The sequence below is a fragment of the Drosophila simulans genome, chromosome 3L (assembly GCF_016746395.2).
Source record: "Drosophila simulans strain w501 chromosome 3L, Prin_Dsim_3.1, whole genome shotgun sequence".
NCBI classification, from domain to species: domain Eukaryota; kingdom Metazoa; phylum Arthropoda; class Insecta; order Diptera; family Drosophilidae; genus Drosophila; species Drosophila simulans.
In genome coordinates this window covers 7,879,044-7,898,454 of record NC_052522.2, presented here as the reverse complement: position 1 = coordinate 7,898,454, position 19,411 = coordinate 7,879,044, and the positions used below count along the sequence as shown (strand labels likewise).

At 37.7% G+C, this 19,411-nt stretch overlaps 1 protein-coding gene across 6 annotated transcripts in view; it reads right to left on the bottom strand.

The window, feature by feature from the left end:
- Window positions 1–19,411, bottom strand: part of LOC6737197 (serine/threonine-protein kinase NLK) — a 74,965-nt gene that overhangs the window by 9,347 nt on the left and 46,207 nt on the right. For all 6 annotated transcript variants that reach the window (XM_039293888.2, XM_039293891.2, XM_039293889.2 and 3 more), the window contains exon 3: window positions 3,978–4,107. In XM_039293888.2, the coding sequence (XP_039149822.1) occupies window positions 3,978–4,107 (130 nt within the window). The remainder of the gene's footprint in view (window positions 1–3,977; window positions 4,108–19,411) is intronic.

Sequence of the window (19,411 nt, the reverse complement as noted above, 5' to 3'; positions counted from 1 at the left end):
AGCTAACCAACTTAGCAGTAAAAAACAAAAACAACAACAGCTAACTGGGTTGAGTTAAACAATGTTGCACAGAGAGAAATATTTGATGTAAAAATGCAGGAATATAGCTTAAAATATTATTTTTTATTAATTGAATATTTACATATTTTCATTAAAATTTAGTTTAAATATTTGTGATGTTTACAATTACAGACTAAACTCAATATTTATTGCCGTGTATATCTACAAAATTCTAGTTAGGTAAAGCTAGAGAGATACAAGTGAAACTTGTGTTCTACTTGCAACCAGCAGCTGTGGCAACCCACCTCAAAACCCACACAACACCACACCAACACAACACCAACATAACACACCAACATTACCTCACCCCTTTAACCCACTGAGCGCCAGCTCTTGGAAACAACTTCCTCTTGGGCTGCACAAGTTGAAGCTTTCAGCTTCCAGCGAATTTTCCCCTTAGCCCCATGTGGCTGGGAAAACAAAAGCAAAAGTGTCACCGCTTCGACTTCACAAGTATTTTCATTCCAAGCTGAGGGACAAATTTCTAGCTAAAAGATTGTCAGGCAGCAGCTGTCAACACACATATTTGTGAGCTAATTAAATGGGAGGGGGACAAAACTCCGCCGAAATTGACTACTACAACTCGAAGGGCTACAAATATATATGTATAAAAAAGAAGAAAAACCTTGAGAAGCAACAACATACATTTTCATTGCTAGTTCAAGTTTACAAGCAACTTTTTAAGAAACTCGCTGTTTTGTTGGTTCATTTCCTGCCAGATATGTATCTTTATAATTAGGAATTAGCTGGAAATATGGTACATTTTCGTACAATCGATGCGGATTTAGCTTCTTATAATATCAACATATTTATTTGCCTCCAGCGAAAAGTCAACCGAAAGTGGCATTTCAATTGCAAAGAGCAAAAGCAATGCGAATAATAACAAAATTTGCATGCAATTGATGCTGCCAGCGCGTCAAAATCAATCATTTTGGCCGGAAAAAGGGAGTGAGATTCCCGCATAGAGAATTGGATTTTGGGGAATGGGGAGCCAGAAGGAAGTTGACAGTCAGCTTCGAGGCTGCGTAGAAATGCAAAAAAAAAAAATCGAGGAAAAAAATAGGAAAAAACTCCTGCCTCACCCGAGTTGCAAGTGAGAAATGCTTTTGAAATGTGCGCCACGTACGTTGCAATAAGAAATAAAATACAACAAAATGAATTCAGCCAACAGCAAATCGTTTTATTGTAATTTTTTTTCTTTTTTTTTTTTTTGGGTTTTCAATTGAAATGGGCAACCGATAATGGGGCGAAAACATTTTGCAGCGATTTACAAAACTGCAATGCATAAAGCATGAGTGCAGTCATTTGTGGATGTGAAAAGCAATTGAAAATCGGGATAACATTCAAGATTTTGATTGATTGAAAGGGTCAAGAAGTTGGTATCAGCTAAAGAAAATATTTTACTTAATAGAAGGAGAGGTATGCAAACGATTAATGTTATTTCTTGATTGAATAAGTAATGCTTTACATTGTGTTACAATATTCTCGATTTAAATTCCCAATCAATTTTTCCATTTAAATTGTGCGTACAATTGTAGCACCTTCCCAATCATTCAAGCAATGCTGACCTCAAATAATATGCCGAAAAATCAATTTGGAAATGAATACCTCGCCATTCTCCCCTCATCGAACTCACAACATTCGAATGGAGGTCTTTCATTGATTGAGTTATAAATAGTTGAGCCGCTCAGCCCATATGAAAACTGTATGGAGCGCCCAATTTGCAATAAAATGCAAGGTAGCCACGTGCCAAGCCCAGTGTTTTTCCGATCCCCTCACCCCCTCGACGTTGTCAACAACTTGTCTGTGGCTCCAATCGCTCTGACTCTGTCTAGTTGCTCGATCCCTCTCTTTCTGGCCAAACGTTTGGAGTTGATTGCACTTGTTTGCCATTCCCTGAATGATGTCTGTCATGTAGGAAATGAAACAGGAAACACAGGCAGATGTAAAAACATTCAAAAAAAAAAATATGAAAAATGTATTTTTTTTTTAAAGAATATAGAAATAAGAAATATTTCTCTTTAGAAATTCACTGGGTTTATGGTGTGAATATGAGTTATAAATATACATCACTGTATATTTGATAACAAGATAAAGAATTTATAAAAATATGAATAATTCTGATGATTGCTACATTCTTTTCTTTTGACATTGGAGTTCTTTTTATTAATTAAGCTAAAATATATTATTTTTCTCAGTGCAACAATACAATACACCTCGAGCGTTGACAACAAAGTCGCGCCTTCACTGTGCTTCTTTTATTTTCCCCAACCGCGATTCATACACCCACCTATAGCCATTTATGCATATTAATAGAAAATTTGCATATTGGGCAAGGTGTTACAGCAAATGCTGTTGTTGTTGTTTTTGTTGCTGTTGCCGACATATGGAATCGAGATTGGGTGGAAATCTATGTAGCTGTCTGCTCCACAACGCCCACTTTTCCTATACCTCTTCATTATTGCATTACGAAATTCACACGCAGCGAAGCGCGAGTAAAATATAAAAAAAAGAGAAGAAAATCATGTAGGCTGATGGAAATGATGATGAGGGATAAACAGAGACAGCAGCTATATAATATATGCTGTTCATCTCTTTCGGCATTAGATTTTCCCAGCGCAGACAGCCCACGGCCTATTTGATGTCTAATGAAGTTGAACCAATCTGGAAATGATTTAGCAAATATAAACTATTAGAGGGGAGAGTCCGTGACATTTAAGAGCGAATCGTATGCGACAATTTATCGATATATGTAATAGCAACGTGCAAGTCGCTGACTTTTAACTTTGAATGCAAATGCCAAATATACCAAATATGGACCACAACAAAAGGTTCTTGATAAAATAAAAAATAAAAAAAATCAAAAGCGGCACGTGCAGCGCATTGCAATGAATATGTAAATAAATTATAAGCGCTGACAATCCAGAGAGAATATATTTATAGAAAATGTGCCATAAAATCGCATAAAACATTTGACCCTCAACAGTTGTCCATATATATGTACATATATATTTTCCCCCCAATTTTTATGTATGTATATGTATATGCTAATATATTTCAGCCCAAATTGCAACATGCATTTATGCATTTATTGCCATCGCCGCTGGCTGTTTCAAACTGCCACAAAATGTTGTACAATTCACAGATTTTTTTTCGGTCTGCGAACGAATTTGTTTGCCATAAATTTGCTGCATTTATTTAATGCTGACAGAGCGTGGGCCAAAATCGATCATAAATGGAGAGTAATGCATTTTAAACCATTTTATGCAGAACAAGCTGTTTTCTTAAAACAGTTCCACTTTATTTGATCCCATATTAAGTTGCCAACGCTTTTCTGCATTGTTTTAATACATAATTCCCATTTTTTTTGCAGCCCTGTGATTTATTGTAGTTGCAAAATCACTACCAATCGAAACCGAAACGCAGCTTAACCCTTTAAGAAGTGAACTGTTTGAATTCAATGAATTTACATGCCCGCATCAAACATTTAATTAATGACAATAATTTCAGCGAACAATAATTCCACTTGAGCAGAGAACAACGGACATTAAATGGAGGGCGTATAAATGGAAATGTGAAAAAGTTTCCGCAAAAGGGATATATATTTTTCACTGGCTTACAATCAAAAAAAAAAGAGAATTCCTCCTCTGTCTGCTGTATGTACATATATAAACATGAAAAAGAGCCCAGCACTAAAGTGGAAAATATAATTGTTAATAAATTTACGGCGCCAAAAAGGGCAAAACAAGCCAAAGGCAGCCAAACTGGCACGCACAAAGATTTAAAGGATAAATATCCTGCGCAGTTAAAGAGCCACTACAATAAACTATGTAAATATTTTAATTAATTTGTATGTCATCAGCGAAGGAATATAAGTTTTCGATAATGATAAAAGAAAAGCATTCGCATTCACTTACATTTTCATGCTTGAAGAAGCACAGCATTTTCAGCTCGCGGAAAACGCGCTTCGATGAGACCAACGATTGGAACACATTTGGCAGCTTCTTCAAGGCCACTCGTCGTCCATCGCGAGGATCTGTGACAGCCCTGGAAAATATGAAAAATATCGATTATATATTATAATATTTTATGCAATAAAATGGTATAAAGTCTAAGAAGAGTCTGCCTTCTTTCTCCTTTACTACATTTCACAGCTAGCTGTTGTGAAAATACTTCTTTTCATTGCAGCTAAAGTTAATCTTCAACTTCTTGTTCGCCGCTCAAGTGTCGCATTATAAACAGACCTCAATGGAGAATTCTTCACCACCCCCAGCCCTGGCATAAATGTCATTTTATCCTGTCGGCCAGACAAAGCACAGTGAGAATCAGACAGACCCGGGGAAAAAGCAAACAAACATTCGATGGAGTTTAAAAAGGTTCGTTCAACTTTTCGCCTTGACAATGCCAGAGTTATTTTTCTTCTTTTGTTTTCCCAGTTTAGTACCACCCTTCCCCTCCCACGGAAAATAGCTTTTCTCTATTCGAGCCTACGAAATGGCGCCTAGAAGTAGGCAAATGTGTATTGTCTCGCAATTGATAGGCGCACACACACACACATACAGTCATGGCCACAAAATTAGCAATACGAAAATTTGCGAAAAAAGGTCAAACAGCAGACATGTGGGTTGGGTTTCGCTTGGTCTGGTGCAGAAATTAAGGAGAATGAATTAAGTTTGGGGGTGGTGTTTGCTGTTTCTTCGAACACCGACGACACAGAGGCGTCGTGTCGGCTTTTGGACAACTTTTATGATGCCATTGGCCATGGCTGTTGGCTGTTCGATGTTAGTCAGCGCGTCCTGTTCTGTCTGGGGCCAAGTCCTTGTCCTCTGTCTGCCCGACTCCTTTTGGAGCATTATACACAGCCAGAAAACTTAGCAAAGTAAGGTTTTGTTTCATGTTTTTTTAAGTCTTTTTACCATAATATAACTACTTCCATGTGTGTGTTCTATAGTTTGAAAATATATTTTTCCTGTGTCCCAATATTTTCCCAAGTTATCTACTTTTTCCCCATCTTTCACATGGTGAAAAATATTTTTGTTATGGTTTTGCCTTCAATAGCCGAAAAGGAAAACTGCGCAGCATCTTTCACTTCTCCGGTTACCGAAAGTACTTTTTTCCTCTGTTTTCGAGATTCTGGTTGTGCTGCGTGATAAGTTGAGGCCGTAAATCTTTTGGCCCTGTTAGTTCGTTCGGCCGACGACATTTAAGCGTTCAAAATTATGGCAAATTGCTGCAGATTGAATTGGTTTGTGTGCCTTTCTATATGCGCCTGTGTGTGTGTGTGTATGTCTGTGTTTTTGTTTCTTGCTGGATGAGTCAGCATCCAATTTTGGATGTAGCATACATTAGGGCGCTTTTCTTGCAGGCAGAAAAGCGATTTGCATGTCTGAGTTGCGAAAACGAATAAAATCGTCTAGGCAAAATGTCAGAAGTGTTAATGATAATGAGCAACGAAACGATTATGCTAAAATACAAAACAACAAACGGAAAAAAGACAGACAAATGAAATGAGATTAAATTGTTTTGCTTGTATGAATATAAATTTCAGAAATAAGTTCATGAAAAACCACTCCTACTACTGCTTAAAGAAAGCATGAACATACCCCTATTAAACTATATTTTCTTGAAAATCTTTAATCTTTATCTCCCATCCAAAAACTATCTGGCCCCAAGAAATATCGCATCCCAGTGGGAAAGAGTCGCACCCATTAAAATTGTATGGTCATCTATCAAAGTCGCCGGCGCGAAGGAATCTCAAAATCAAGAATTCACTTTGTTTGCGATGAATTGGGTTAAAATCAAAAATTGTTTACATCCACCACAGTGAAACCACGGAAAGCGAACCGATAAGACCACATACATTGGACAAATGAGCCGAATGATGCGGAATGATAAAAGAGGCCAGACAGAGACGGCAAGAGCTGGGCAGAAAGAGAGCGCACGATAATGATGATGATGGATGACAAAATGCAGGCACTTCTTTAGTGTGAGGAAGCGCGCTAGGTCTGTCCATCCCCCTCTGACCTTCGCATTTGATTGGCCCCTCCCACAACATTTTCCCCCCCATGCTTTTCCTTTTTCATTGCTGCAATTTCTGATGTTGTTTCATTTCTTTTTCCCTTCTTTCAATGTCAGTTAATGGGAAATCATTTATCATGTGCGTGTCCCTCTAAGAAAATAAAGAAAAGAAGAGAAAAAGGGAGAACCAGTTGAAGAAAATGAGTCTTAAAGCAGGGGCAATGGCAATACACAATATATACTCGAAGCGAAACAAAAAGTGCCAGAACTAAATGATAATTACCCGAGACAACAAAGAGATCAATAATTTATCATCTCTGACCCCGTGGTCTGTCCTTCAATTTGTGCTGGTCTCCGTGTCTCCACTCAACTTGAAAATTTGTTATAGTTTCCCCCATCCGATTGATCGGAACCAGCGAACTAGAGAGAATAGAACCCATCCTCAATTTTCTTCTTGCTTCATTTTCAGGTGTGTGTGTGTGTGCGTTTCGTGTTCAAGTGCTCGGAATCGAATCAAAAAAGGGTTTATGGGATTGTGGACAATGGGGGTTAAGCACTGGAGAAAAAAGTTGGGGAGTAGTCGGTGGCCCCAAAGGGTGGAAAACTTCAAATTGCCATTTCGATGCTACGAAAGTTGTGTCACATTCTTATTTTATTTTTGCCATCTTTTCTTTTCTGTTTTTATTCCAGGCCGCAAACGAATTCAAATAACCTTTCTATTGACTTCGGACCAGTTGGAAAATTCCAATTTTCTACGGGGTATATTGTTTACAACGTTTGAAAATTATTAAGGTATTTATATTTCCTATAAATATTAGTTGCAGGGTATTTTCCCCTTCGATCATTCCCAACAGTGCACATTCCCCTCGAATGCTTTGAGCAGCTTAAGCCGAAAAATAACTTTTCAATGACTTTTTGGGTTCGGACCTCGCCTGCGGGTCACATCTGCCTCAACTTTACATTATTATTTCATTCCTCTACCATTTTTTGCATTCCCTGTATTCCATACATACTTTTTGTATTACACAAAATGATGTTTTGGACCCTTCCTTTTTTTTTTGTTCGTTTGAGAGGCCAGCAGCATCAGCAGCCGTCGCCCTCATCCGCTTGCATAATTTCATTTTTGATTTCTTCTGACACTTTGCACATGCTTTTTGAATAACTCATCACCTTGTGCACTCATCATCAAACATTCTTGGCTCAGCCACACCCCCTTTGAGGCTCCTCCCCCCTCCCCCTCTTTAGGAACCCAGCTCCTTAAAAGCTGATCCATCCAAGTGAGCATTTGTTGCCTTTGGGCCTTTAACTTCCTGCTGCCGCAGTCGTCGTCGTCGTCGTCTGACTCTGCCCCTTTTCCCCATCTACCAGATCCACCCGTTCATTGAACCCACAGCATTCTGGATCCTCTCGAATATTTATACTCGATTCAAACACTTTTAAAAGCATTTTGGTTTAAAAAGGCAGGCAAAAGTGCCACATTTACACAAGCAATATATCACATATAGCTCTGCATTTCATTAATTTGTAACCGTTAACTATTAAAATATTTAATAAAACCTAGTCATATTTAAATAAAAAATCGCCATGAAACCGCTTTTAAAGTGCATAAAAGTCCCGCTTGCATATTGCTGTTCGAAGTCCTCAATTACTAATTGCAGTTTTGCTATAATTATAGGCCCATTATATATGCCACATGTGGCAGTCGACGGGGTGGCATTTCGCATTTCGGTCTGCGTGTAAATTACTAATTTGTCCTGTTGTCCTGACGTCGCTTTGATTATCTCTGTCACTCCCCCGGCACCTCCAACGGCCCGTCCCTGTCGCCCTGCTCTTTGTTTGCCCTGTGATGTGCTGATCCATCCAATTGTTGTGCTCCTGTGCTGATGTAAGCATTTCGCAGTGTCCATTATTTTGGTCAACCACCGGCAGAGAATACGTTGGATACAGTGAAAACTCATGTGGGTGTACAGTGTGTAAACTCTTGTATATAATATAAAGCCACATTATAAATGTTAACTTATTCACATCATAAGCTTTATCATTTGCCAAAATAAATACTGTACAGCATAATTTGGTACAATTGAATTCAGTTTTGCTTTAAGTTTTGGGCCAGGAATTGCAGAATTGTTTATCGTTATTTTGCCCGTAGCACACATGCATTGCATATGCGTCATGTTTAGACCAGGTTTTCCCCCGACGGCAACTAATTCGCATGTTTCAACCATTTCACACTGTTATAATTATAGCGATGTATGCCAATACCAGCTGGGAATTCTAACGCCCAAACCCCAACACTATTCGGCTCTCTCTTTCACTTCGCCCTCTAGCTGTCTCTTTTCCGCTTAGTTTCTCTGTGACTACGCAACATAAATTGCAACATATTCGCTTTTGTTAATTGACTAATAACTTTGGGGTTTATGCCCCCCTGGGGGTGTAGGAGAAAAATGGGCCACGAACAGGAAGAGAATTGGGGATAAATGCACAGTCATGCAGGCGAATACAATTAGGCTTAATTGAATTTGATTATATAAATAAAATAACGAATAGACACAAGCTGTCAAGAATGGCTTTAAACATTCAATTTGAAACTAGCTTAGCTAGCTGTGTGCGTCTGTGTGTGAAAATATCTGTGGAAAAGCTAGTAAAACCCAATCTCCGCTCTTCCGCTCCATCATCTCCCGTCTCTCTCTCGCTCTCTCTCTCCCTCTCGCTCTCCACCCACTTCCTGCCTACCTTGCTCCCACACCCTTTCTCCCAATTTCCCGCCCATTTCATCGTCGTCGTCTGCTTCAATTTATGCGCGTAATCAATTTTACAAATGGCCTGCAGGCAAAGGCAGGTGGTAGGCGTGGCATTTCCCATCCGGAGAGCGAGCGAGCAAGAGAGAGAGACGGAGATAGAGAGAGAAAAATAAATTTATGCAATTTAGAATTTTCCAAGGGTTGGGCAAGTCTAGTGCTAGTATGTGCAGTCAATGACTTTCACAGCCGAACGAAGCTAAAATCAATTAAAATCCATTTTGATTGCATACTTTACTCGAAATCCTTCCTGCCAACATAATTCCCCTGCGAGTGTATTCCCCCACTTAAGTATACTACGAAAAATGTGAACACATTAAAAATGTTCTCAAGGCAAAAGCAAAACAATAGAGTCATTGTCAATGTCGTTAGCTCGATTGCCGCTTTCCTTCTTTGTTGCCTTTGAGTTCTTGGCCATATTTCACTTTAATGCCCCAGAAACTGCTGCTTGGCACAGACTTTTTTTTGGGGGTGGTGGGGGTTGGTATGAAAAACGACAACAGTCTACAACAACAGAGCGCCAAATTGCCAAAGACATTTAATGAAATATTTACGTACATATATATATATATATATATATATATATATGAAAGTTGGGCGCAGGCTTTGGCCACAGCCACCGTCATAATTTTATAATTTTCTGTGTAATTGTTTTGGGGCGAAGTGAAAATGTTTGGCATGACCTAATTGATGAGACATATAAAAACTCTTAGCATTTAATTATTACTTATCCCGTTTTGTGCGTTAAATTTATTTATACTTCATGTTCTTTCTAATGGCTTACCTGTAAAGAGAAGAACAAATAAAAAAAATTAGTATTGCTTTTCATTTAGTTGTTCTATATTAAAGCTGGACACACTTTATTTTGTTTAAGAGCTTTCTAAAATTTTCCTGAATTTATTCAGTGATCAATGTAGCTAAATGCCAAACAGCCAACTCAAACTTGTCGTAACCAATTATGTAAAAATCTGTTGAAAATTTAAATTCAATGTTTGGCTTTTCCGCGCTGCCATCCTTCCCAGATTGATTATGACATTTTCCTCCTGCCACGTTTTCCAGCTTCTGACGCAAATGCGCCTCAACATATGCAACGAGTGTTTTATGTAATGGAAAATTACCAAAGTGCCAGAGAGACAAACAAAAAAGCGAACCAAATCGGCGCCAGATAGAAGAAACAAGTTTGCGGCACATGCACTTGACACATGCCAATGGATGGGGCGAGCGGGGGAAGAAAAACTTTCATAGCCACCCTCGGGTGGGTGGTTACAAAAATAATAATCATAATGATGATGCTGATGATGATGAAGCTGATGATGATGTGGCCTTGAATCATCACAGCAGCCGAAATGTGTGGGCGCCCAAGCAAAATCGTTTCATTTCATTTCATTTCATTTCGTTACGTTTTTGTGCGGATTTGTCCGCAAACAATGGAGCAATGTGGTCCTGCTACTGAAATGCCCAAAAATAGCCAAAGGACCCCAAAGGCAAAACAGTAGCCGCCATAATGCCACGCCCACAACTTCAGCATATTTGGGCTGATTGGACTGCTAATGGGCAACAATGGGTGGATATGATTCTACTTGGCATGATACAACATAAAACATTGATTTTACACATAAATATTTTTACAGACTTATTTAGTTACTTAACTTGTTTCAATTTTATGTTTATGTTTTGATTTGCCAACTGAACAGTTTACAGGGTAATTCAAAGTGCGCACAAAACATTCATTCCTAATGACATTCCCTTTTTCCTTTGTTGTCGCTTCATACTTAAGACCGTCATCAGCATTTCTCATGGATTTTCCACTCCAACCGAGCACCTCCCCGACCCCCCCTGCTGCCCAGCAATTTTGCATGGCCGAGCGATTTCTTGTTGTGCTTCGCATGTTTAATTTAGGCGGCTCCTCTTTCTCTTCTCACTCAATTCTCCATTTCTCTCATTTTGGAGCAGAACCCACAGCTTCCTGGCTCTTCAAACACACTAGCATGTTTGTTGATCCTGCCCGTGGGGCCAAGGACGAAAAAGGTCTGTCGTCCGGACAACTGAGTTGAGGATTCTGGAGCAGAAACAGGGGCTCCGAACGCCCGTGGCGCTCTTCGGGTTACTTTTAAATTAATTATGCGCTTAATTGTCTAATTATTGCACAGCAACCAACAAAAAAAGGTCAGATAGTTTGCTTCGGCAATTCGTGCTGTTCATTTTTGGGCCGACAAAAGAAGAACTTTTGGCTTTTCCGGGAAAATAACGTGTAAGCTAAATGAGATTAACCCTGATTTTACAATTATATTAAAGTAAATAATATTCTATGCAGCTAAAATCATCATCTCAATCTCATTAGATTGTAATAACACCTACTCCTTAAAATATTTGATTTATGAAACAACTACTAGCCCCCCTTGACTTTATCCCATTTAATTGAATAAAACAAGACTTTTTGTTTATTTTGTAATTCTAGGCTATTTATACTTAACACCTGGCTAAGCTTTTAAGCCAATTCATTTGGCCTTTCCACCAGTGAAAACCTCTTTCTCCATTTCACCTTTTATTATTCTATTTTGGCTCTCAGCGGCGGCACGCATGAAAGTTGAGGCAAAAGATTTTTCAAACAAAAGTTCAAGGCGATGCCGCTTATTCTTTTTATGCTTGGCAGGAAAATGTATAAATTTCCACCGCCGCCCGCTCATTAAAAAGGGTGGAAAATGTAATAAAAGATGAAGAAGCAAACAAAAAGAGAAATTTGCAAGAATAGTAGAAAAAAATTCTTGTGGCGTCTGTGAATAATTTGTTAAAATTAAGCCCAGCCCAAGGGCGTGGCGAACACTCTCTAATGATATATACCGTTGCAACAGTGGGTGACTTTTGGTGGGGGGAAGGGAAAGGGGGGGGGGGGGGGGTGAGCCCTGCCGCGGGTGACATAAAAATATTATAAATGTAAATGGCGAACGTCGTCGTCTCCGTTGTCGGGCACATTTCTCATGTGAGCGAAGGAAAACAAAGGACTCTTGGCCAGGTTGGGGGAGTTGGAAACGTGTGCGATGTAGTTACTCCAAGGCTGGCAGACAAAGCGTCGTCGCGGCAAAGGGAATTGCAAGTGCGGGAGCACTTGGATTATGCAAAACGGGTCCAAACGGATTACCTACTTGAGTGTGCACAGCATAGAAGCAGTAATTAAAGGAAGTTTAATATTTTGTAAAATCAAAAAATATATTTGATGAATTAAAATTAAGCATCATAACAAATATATTGCACAGAACACTTTCAATTTGTTTGTATAATTTACTTGCAAAGTAAACTTGACAATGATTTATGTACAAAAACACGAAGACATATAAATTTCCATTTATATACCGCATATACCCATTAAAACAAACATTTCATGTGCTATCAAAACAGGGCACAAATTCAATATTCCCTTAACCATTTTTCTTTCATATCATAAAAGTAAAAGAAAAATATGTAGCCCACTTTTTCGCGTCACGTTGTTTAAGCTTGTGTGGGTGCATGCGTGAGTGTGTGCGACTGTGTGTGTGTGTGTGTGCGTTTCAGGTGGAGCGTGTGCCATAAGCATGACAAGCTGTCATTGTTTTTTGTGCCACGTCCTTGTTTTCAGACTCCCCTTGCCCCTGCACCACCCACTTCTCATATTTTTTTTTGATCCCTTCTCTCACGACTTTATTTCTCTCAACAAGTTGCTCATACGCCACGTTGTACTAATAAGTTAATAGCTCCTCTTGCGCGTTTCTTTCGCTCCTTCCTTCACTTTCTCCACTCTTGACAAATTGGTAGAAAGCCCCGAAATAAAATAGGATTTTGTACGTGTCGGAGAAAGTTATAACAATGGGGCCGGTTCAAGTGTGGAACAAAATATATGGCATGAAATTGCTGAAATCATGGCAAGTGATGGAAGCAGGAGATGGTGGGTGGAAAATCGAGGCCAAGAAGGCTGGTTGTAATCTAAAGATTTTCCAAAGCCAGCGCAACCGACAGCTCAAGGTCTCGAGTTCCTTTGTTTGGGCGCTCTTCTTTAGCATCCTTTGCCGTAATCCAACCCTATCATTGATGGGCGACGCTCTAATAAATTTCAATGCTCGACGGACAAACAATGCCAAACGAACGATTTGAATGAAGTTGCCACTTTATCGCAAGGCGCACACATAGAAGTGTGTATATATATTATATAGCCATTGCATAGGCATTATCCTAACAGCCAGACCACAAGGACCTTCGGGCTGAAAGGCCGTTCGCCGTTGATAAGCCACGTTACGATTTATCCTTTATCTTTTTCGACTTGAGGTAGGTCTTACGTAACTCGTTACAGTATGTGGCACGCTTCGCTATTCCTCTCGCTTTTGTATCTTCTATCAATAATTTATGAAACGCTTTTCATATTTATGACAGACACGCGTGCAAATGTGAATATTTATAACGAAAAAGGATGTTCAACGTGCCCGACTTTAATCTACTTAACCCTTCTGCTTTTCGCTTTGCTTAGAATTAATTCAGTCATTTATCAAAGTCCCGCTTTAATGCATTAGACGCAAGGACACGCTTGGATTTTATTTGGAATTTAGCACGCTATTTGCGCTGTTTTAATAGACAAATGATGGCCATTTAATGGTTGTAAAATCCCAAATAAGAAGACTTTACTCGTTGAGTTTTTGTAAGAAACTGATTTTATTTGGAAATATCTTCGGTTTAACTAGGTGACATGAGAATCGCATCTTAAAGTAAATGGCCTACGCAGAGGCCTAAGTAAATAGTCCCCGCCTTATCGAGGTCCCACGCTCGGGCACATCTGCCTATCTTGAGCGGCGAGGACCTTATCTGTGGTCTCCCACTAAGGGACTATTTTAGGAGGCGGGGAACGATCTCAAGTGACTGACTCATGTAGTGTGCACATGTTTTTGAGCAATGCACCCATGTCGCCTTAGATAACAAAATCCTAAATATAATTTATCGCTCTCGATTCATTTACATAAGATATGAACGGAGCCCAAAATTGTAAGTCTTTAAATATATTCGTGTTCATGTGTGAACATTCTGCCAAAGGGCCAGCAAAGCTGAGATGTACATTAGTATATTAGTTGCATTTATAACAGCAGTGGACTGTATTTATTTGATATATGTTCATTTATTTTGCAACTAAGATTTCAATGGGCCTAGTTTTTCTGGCTTTTAATTTTATTGGATTACAATTATGGTTTATATTATTTTTAATTCAACAATTTGTACTCAATTAACTTATTTTAAACATTTTGCTTTTTCTATGTAGAAGTACATTTTCTATTAAACAACGATATAGTGGACTGTATATTTTTATTTGTTATATTATTTTATTGTTTATTTACTATTGATATTTATAGTACTGGCAACGGACCTGCAAAGGTTATTGCTTGCATTCTTTGTTGCACAGCACATTTCCGTATGAAATATATTATTAATACTATCATTAGTATTAAAGCAATAATTAATCCAGCATGTCCGGAAATATGATGGAAATGTAAATCTTTCAATTTTTGATGGTTCTCTTTCATAAATTTAATTTCATTATTCAATCGTTCAAATTCCTCAGTATGATTTAATATTGATAGTTTCAGCGGATCCCAAATAATCTTCGGCACTTCACTAACTTCTCCTATATAAGGTGTTGATAATAATTCTTCACTTTCGGACTGAATGTTATGGTGGGCAACTAGAATTTTATCGTCGGTTCTTGCCGTACAATATAGCGCAATGCTTAAAACTCCTTGCTGAGGCAAATCAAACAATTCAATTTGAGAGCCAGTACATTGCAGACGGACTTTTGAATTCGCAGGAACCTTAAACAACCAACTACTTTTCTTTTCTAACTCTACCCAGTAACTTTTAGAGTCGACTACTGTTTTATAGATGCAGTTCGCCGCTTTATCTGGCTTTAGAGGCTGAATCTCACATGCATTATCATTCGCTGAATTCCAGGGCCAACTTCCTTTGCATATTCTCTTATTTAATTGCCATTTCTGACATTGATTTAATGTGGCTTCCGTCATTATGTGATAGGAATCTATCTCAAAATTATAAATTAAATATTCGGACGTTGTATGCACCTTTTCCACCTTTCCTAAAGGCCATCTTGCAGGATGACAATTCTCATCCTTTAATAAAACTATTTGCCCTTCTTCTATATTAGGAATTTCCTTTTTCCATTTATTCCTTTGCTGGAGCGTATGCAAATATTCACTTTTCCACTTAACCCAGAAATCTTTCTTCATTTTTTGGATAAGTCTCCACCTATCCAAATTTCCGATTTTTTCATCTTCCATTGGTTCGACTATTTCTAAAGGTGGTCTTCCAATTAAAAAATGACCTGGTGTTAAAACTTCTTGTTGGTCCTTCTCACTAACTATAGTGTATAATGGCCTTGAATTTAAGCATGCTTCTATTTGACATAAAAGAGTTGACATTTCTTCGTAAGTCAAAATAGTGTCGCCGATTATACGCTTTAAATGGTATTTCATTGACTTAACTCCAGCTTCCCAAATACCTCCGAAGTGAGGTCCTGCCGGGGGAATAAAATGCCAATCAATCCTGTCCTTTTCAAGCTGCGCTGCAATCGTTATATTTTCTTGTATTGCATTAAATAACTCTTGATCTAATTTTCTTGCAGCTCCTACAAAATTTGTTCCGTTGTCTGAATAGATATTGGAACATTTTCCCCGTCTAGCAATAAATCTTCTGAGTGCTGCTAAAAATGCGTCTGAAGTTAGATCGCTTACCATTTCTAAGTGTATGGCTTTGGTGGCCATGCAAACGAATACAGCAACGTATCCTTTAAATGTTTTTTGGCCACGATTTTTTGAACATTTAACATAATAAGGACCTGCGTAATCTATTCCAGTATTAAGAAACGGGAATGTCATCGTCACTCTATATTTTGGCAAGTTACCCATTATTTGCTGAGCTGTATTTTGTTTATACCTTGCACACGTTACACATTCTCTTAAATACTTTTTCAACGAATTTTTCAACCCGAAAATCCAATACTTTCTTTGGATATAGTTTCGCATTAGGTTTATCCCTCCATGCAATGTTTCCTTATGAGCATTTTTTATTAATAAGCTTGTTAGGTGGCATTTTTCTAAAATGATTGGATGTTTAACATTAAATTCTGCATTGGAATTTTGCAATCTTCCTCCAACTCTTAGAACCCCATCCTTGTCCAAAAATGGATTCAATGACAATATTTTATTATTTGTCTTGATTTCCTTTTTGATTTTAAGGCACTTTATCTCTTGCCTAAACTGGTATTCTTGTTGTTTCTTAATAACAACTGTTTCCGCTATTCTTATCTCCTTTACTGAAATAATTGATGAATAGGCTTTATTTCTTGTTTTCATCTGCACGAATCTATTTATGTATGCTATTATACGTATAAGTTTTTCTATACTGGAATACCTTTCTATTAATTCGTAAATAGGATCATCTATTTTGTCATTTAATACCGTATTTATTAAGACAGGTTCTTCTACAGACTGCTGCCGAGGCCAAAGTTCTTTTGGGTCTGCTAGCCATTTCGGACCTTTCCACCAAAAATCACAGTTGATCAACTGGTTAGAATCCACTCCCCTGGATGCTAAATCTGCTGGATTATCCTCTGACTTAACATGATTCCATTCAGTATTTTTTAATTTCCGAATGTCATCCGTTCTTTTTTTTATAAATTTGATCTTACTTTGACCACTGTTAATCCATGCTAAGGTAATCGTGGAATCACTCCAAGCATAGATCTCCATTATATTGTCAATTGATCCTTTTAGTCTTTGGATTAATTCACTAAGCAGGTGAGCTGCACACAGCTCGAGTTTGGGAATTGTCTTCCTATTTTTTATAGGGTTGACTCTACTTTTGCTAGCTATTATATTAACATGAGGTCCTACTTTAGCATAGACTACTGCAGCATATGCTTTTTCGGAGGCGTCCGCAAATCCGTGAATCTGAATGACTGAAGAACTGTTTGAATTAATCCACCTTGGGATTCGAATATTCTCTAACAATAATAAATTTTCTTTATATTTTTCCCAATAATTTTTATCTTCTATGGATAATTCCTGATCCCATTCACTTTTATTTATCCAAAGTTTTTGAATAAAAAGTTTTCCTGAAACCGTGACTGGTGCCAACCATCCTAACGGATCAAATATTTTTGCTAGCGTTGATAACACAACGCGCTTATTTATATTTTTTGATTCATCATTACAATTTACGCTGAACTTAAATAAATCATTTTGAGGTTCCCATTTTAGTCCTAAAGTTTTAACACATTCATTTTCGATAATATTGAGAACCTTATTGTCCCCTGTGTCCTCCACAGTGGTTAATATTTTGGAATTGTTGGAAATCCATTTCCTTAAGTTGAATCCAACTTTCTGCAATTCATGGAGAATTAATGTTATTAATTTATTAGCTTCTTCTACCGAATCAGCTCCAGTCATTAGGTCATCCATATAGAAATCATTCCTAATTATTGCACTAATAACTTGGTTTTTACATTTATCTGCAATATCTACCAGAACCCTGGTAGCCAAATATGGTGCAGATGCAGTTCCGTAAGTGACTGTGGTTAATTTATATGTTTTAATTTTTTCTTTTGGAGAATTTCTCCATAAAATATATTGATATTTTTGATCATTATTATCTATTTTAATTTGTCGGTACATCTTTTCAATGTCTGCCGAAACAACAAATTCCCATTTTCTCCATTTAATAATAATGTCAAAAATATCTTTTTGAACTCGTGGCCCAACCCACATTATGTCGTTCAAACTTTTGTTATTCGTAGTTTTTGCTGAAGCATCAAAAACTACTCTCAATTTGGTCGTAAGGCTTGAATCTCTAATCACTGCCTGGTGCGGTAAAAAATATTTGCCTTCATCACTCACTTCAATCATGTGTCCTAAATCCATGTATTCATTCATGAATTTAGTGTAGTCAACCTTAAGTTTTTCATTTCTTTTTAGTTTTTTCTCCAGATTCATGTAACGAGCTATCGCTTGTTTCTTTGAATCTCCTAAGGTGACATCCTCCTTGAATGGAATTGACACAATGTATCGCCCATCTGAATCTTTTTTTGTCGTTTTGATAAATTTATTTTCACAGATTTCAGACTCGATATCATCTTTTTCTTCTTCTTCCACTTCCCAGTAGCGATCTAACTCTTTTATTTCTATTGTTGTGGCTACAATGGTTTCTTTTCCTTTGGATTTTTTACATCCAGAAACTATCCACCCGAAATCAGTTTTTTGCCCAAGGAGACCGTCTATTTTTATAACTCCATTTTGCAGAATGTGAGTATATACGTCTGCTCCAATGATTAGATCAATGCGACCCGGTTTATTAAAATCGGGGTCGGCTAATTTAAAGTTCTTCCATTTTTTCTGATCAACATTAATCGTGTTGACTGGAAGTGCCTTCATAAGTTTTGGGAGAATAATTGCTTCAATTTCTAAATTTTTCGGAGAATTTCTTATCGAAATAACCGCTTTGTGCTTGGAGATGCACGTTCCTGTGGAAGATACTCCACTTATTTCAGTATGAGACCGAAATTTTTTCAATTTTAGAATCTGTGCAGACTCTTCTGAAATAATTGTGCTTTGAGAGCCACTATCAATCAATGCTCTTAATTGTTCAAAGCCTCCATACCTCGACTTTACTTGAATCAAGGCCGTGGCCAACAAGGCTTGACCTGTTGTTCTACACGTATTCACTTTTTCTGGATTATGACCTGCAAAGTGAAGTAACGTGTGGTGAGGTTTACGACAAGTCGAACAAAGCTGCTCGCTTATACATTTTTTACCAAACGGATGCCTCAGACATCTTAGGCAAATCCCATTTTTTCTTACCCAGTCAGACCGTTCTGCTGGATTCATTATTTTAAATTTATGGCATTGAATTAAATAATGCCCTGGTAGTTTGCAATATGCACAATTGTCACTATAATTTTTATTCTTGTTATTATTAATCATTTTCTTTACAGGTTTTACTTCCTGTGAGAATGATGATATAGAATTGAGCCTTTGCTCTAAAAAGTCCATGACATCAGAAAGTGCCTGTATTTCTTTTGTCTTTTTAACATGGCTTTCATATAAATTGAGTGATTCTTTATTGAATTTCCGAAGAATTATGTGAGCGAAAATTGCATCCACATCTTCTGGTAATTGTGCCTTTAATTTTATAATATAAATTGACTCGTTAATCGTGTCAATAAATGTCTTTATTTGCTTATTGGATTCTAAATTTAAATTTGGCATATCCATAAGCCTATTCATATGATCTGAGAATATGTTTCTTTTATTCTCATATCGCTTGGTCAAAAACTCCCAAGTGGCTTCATAATTTTCTCCAGAGCCGAGCAGTAAATGAGTAACCACATTTCTGGCTTCTCCTTTTAATGCTGACTTTAGATAATTAAATTTGAGAGAAGGACTGAGATCCTCTCTCACATGTATGAGCTCTGTAAAGAGTTCATTAAAAAGATCCCATTCTTTGGAATCACC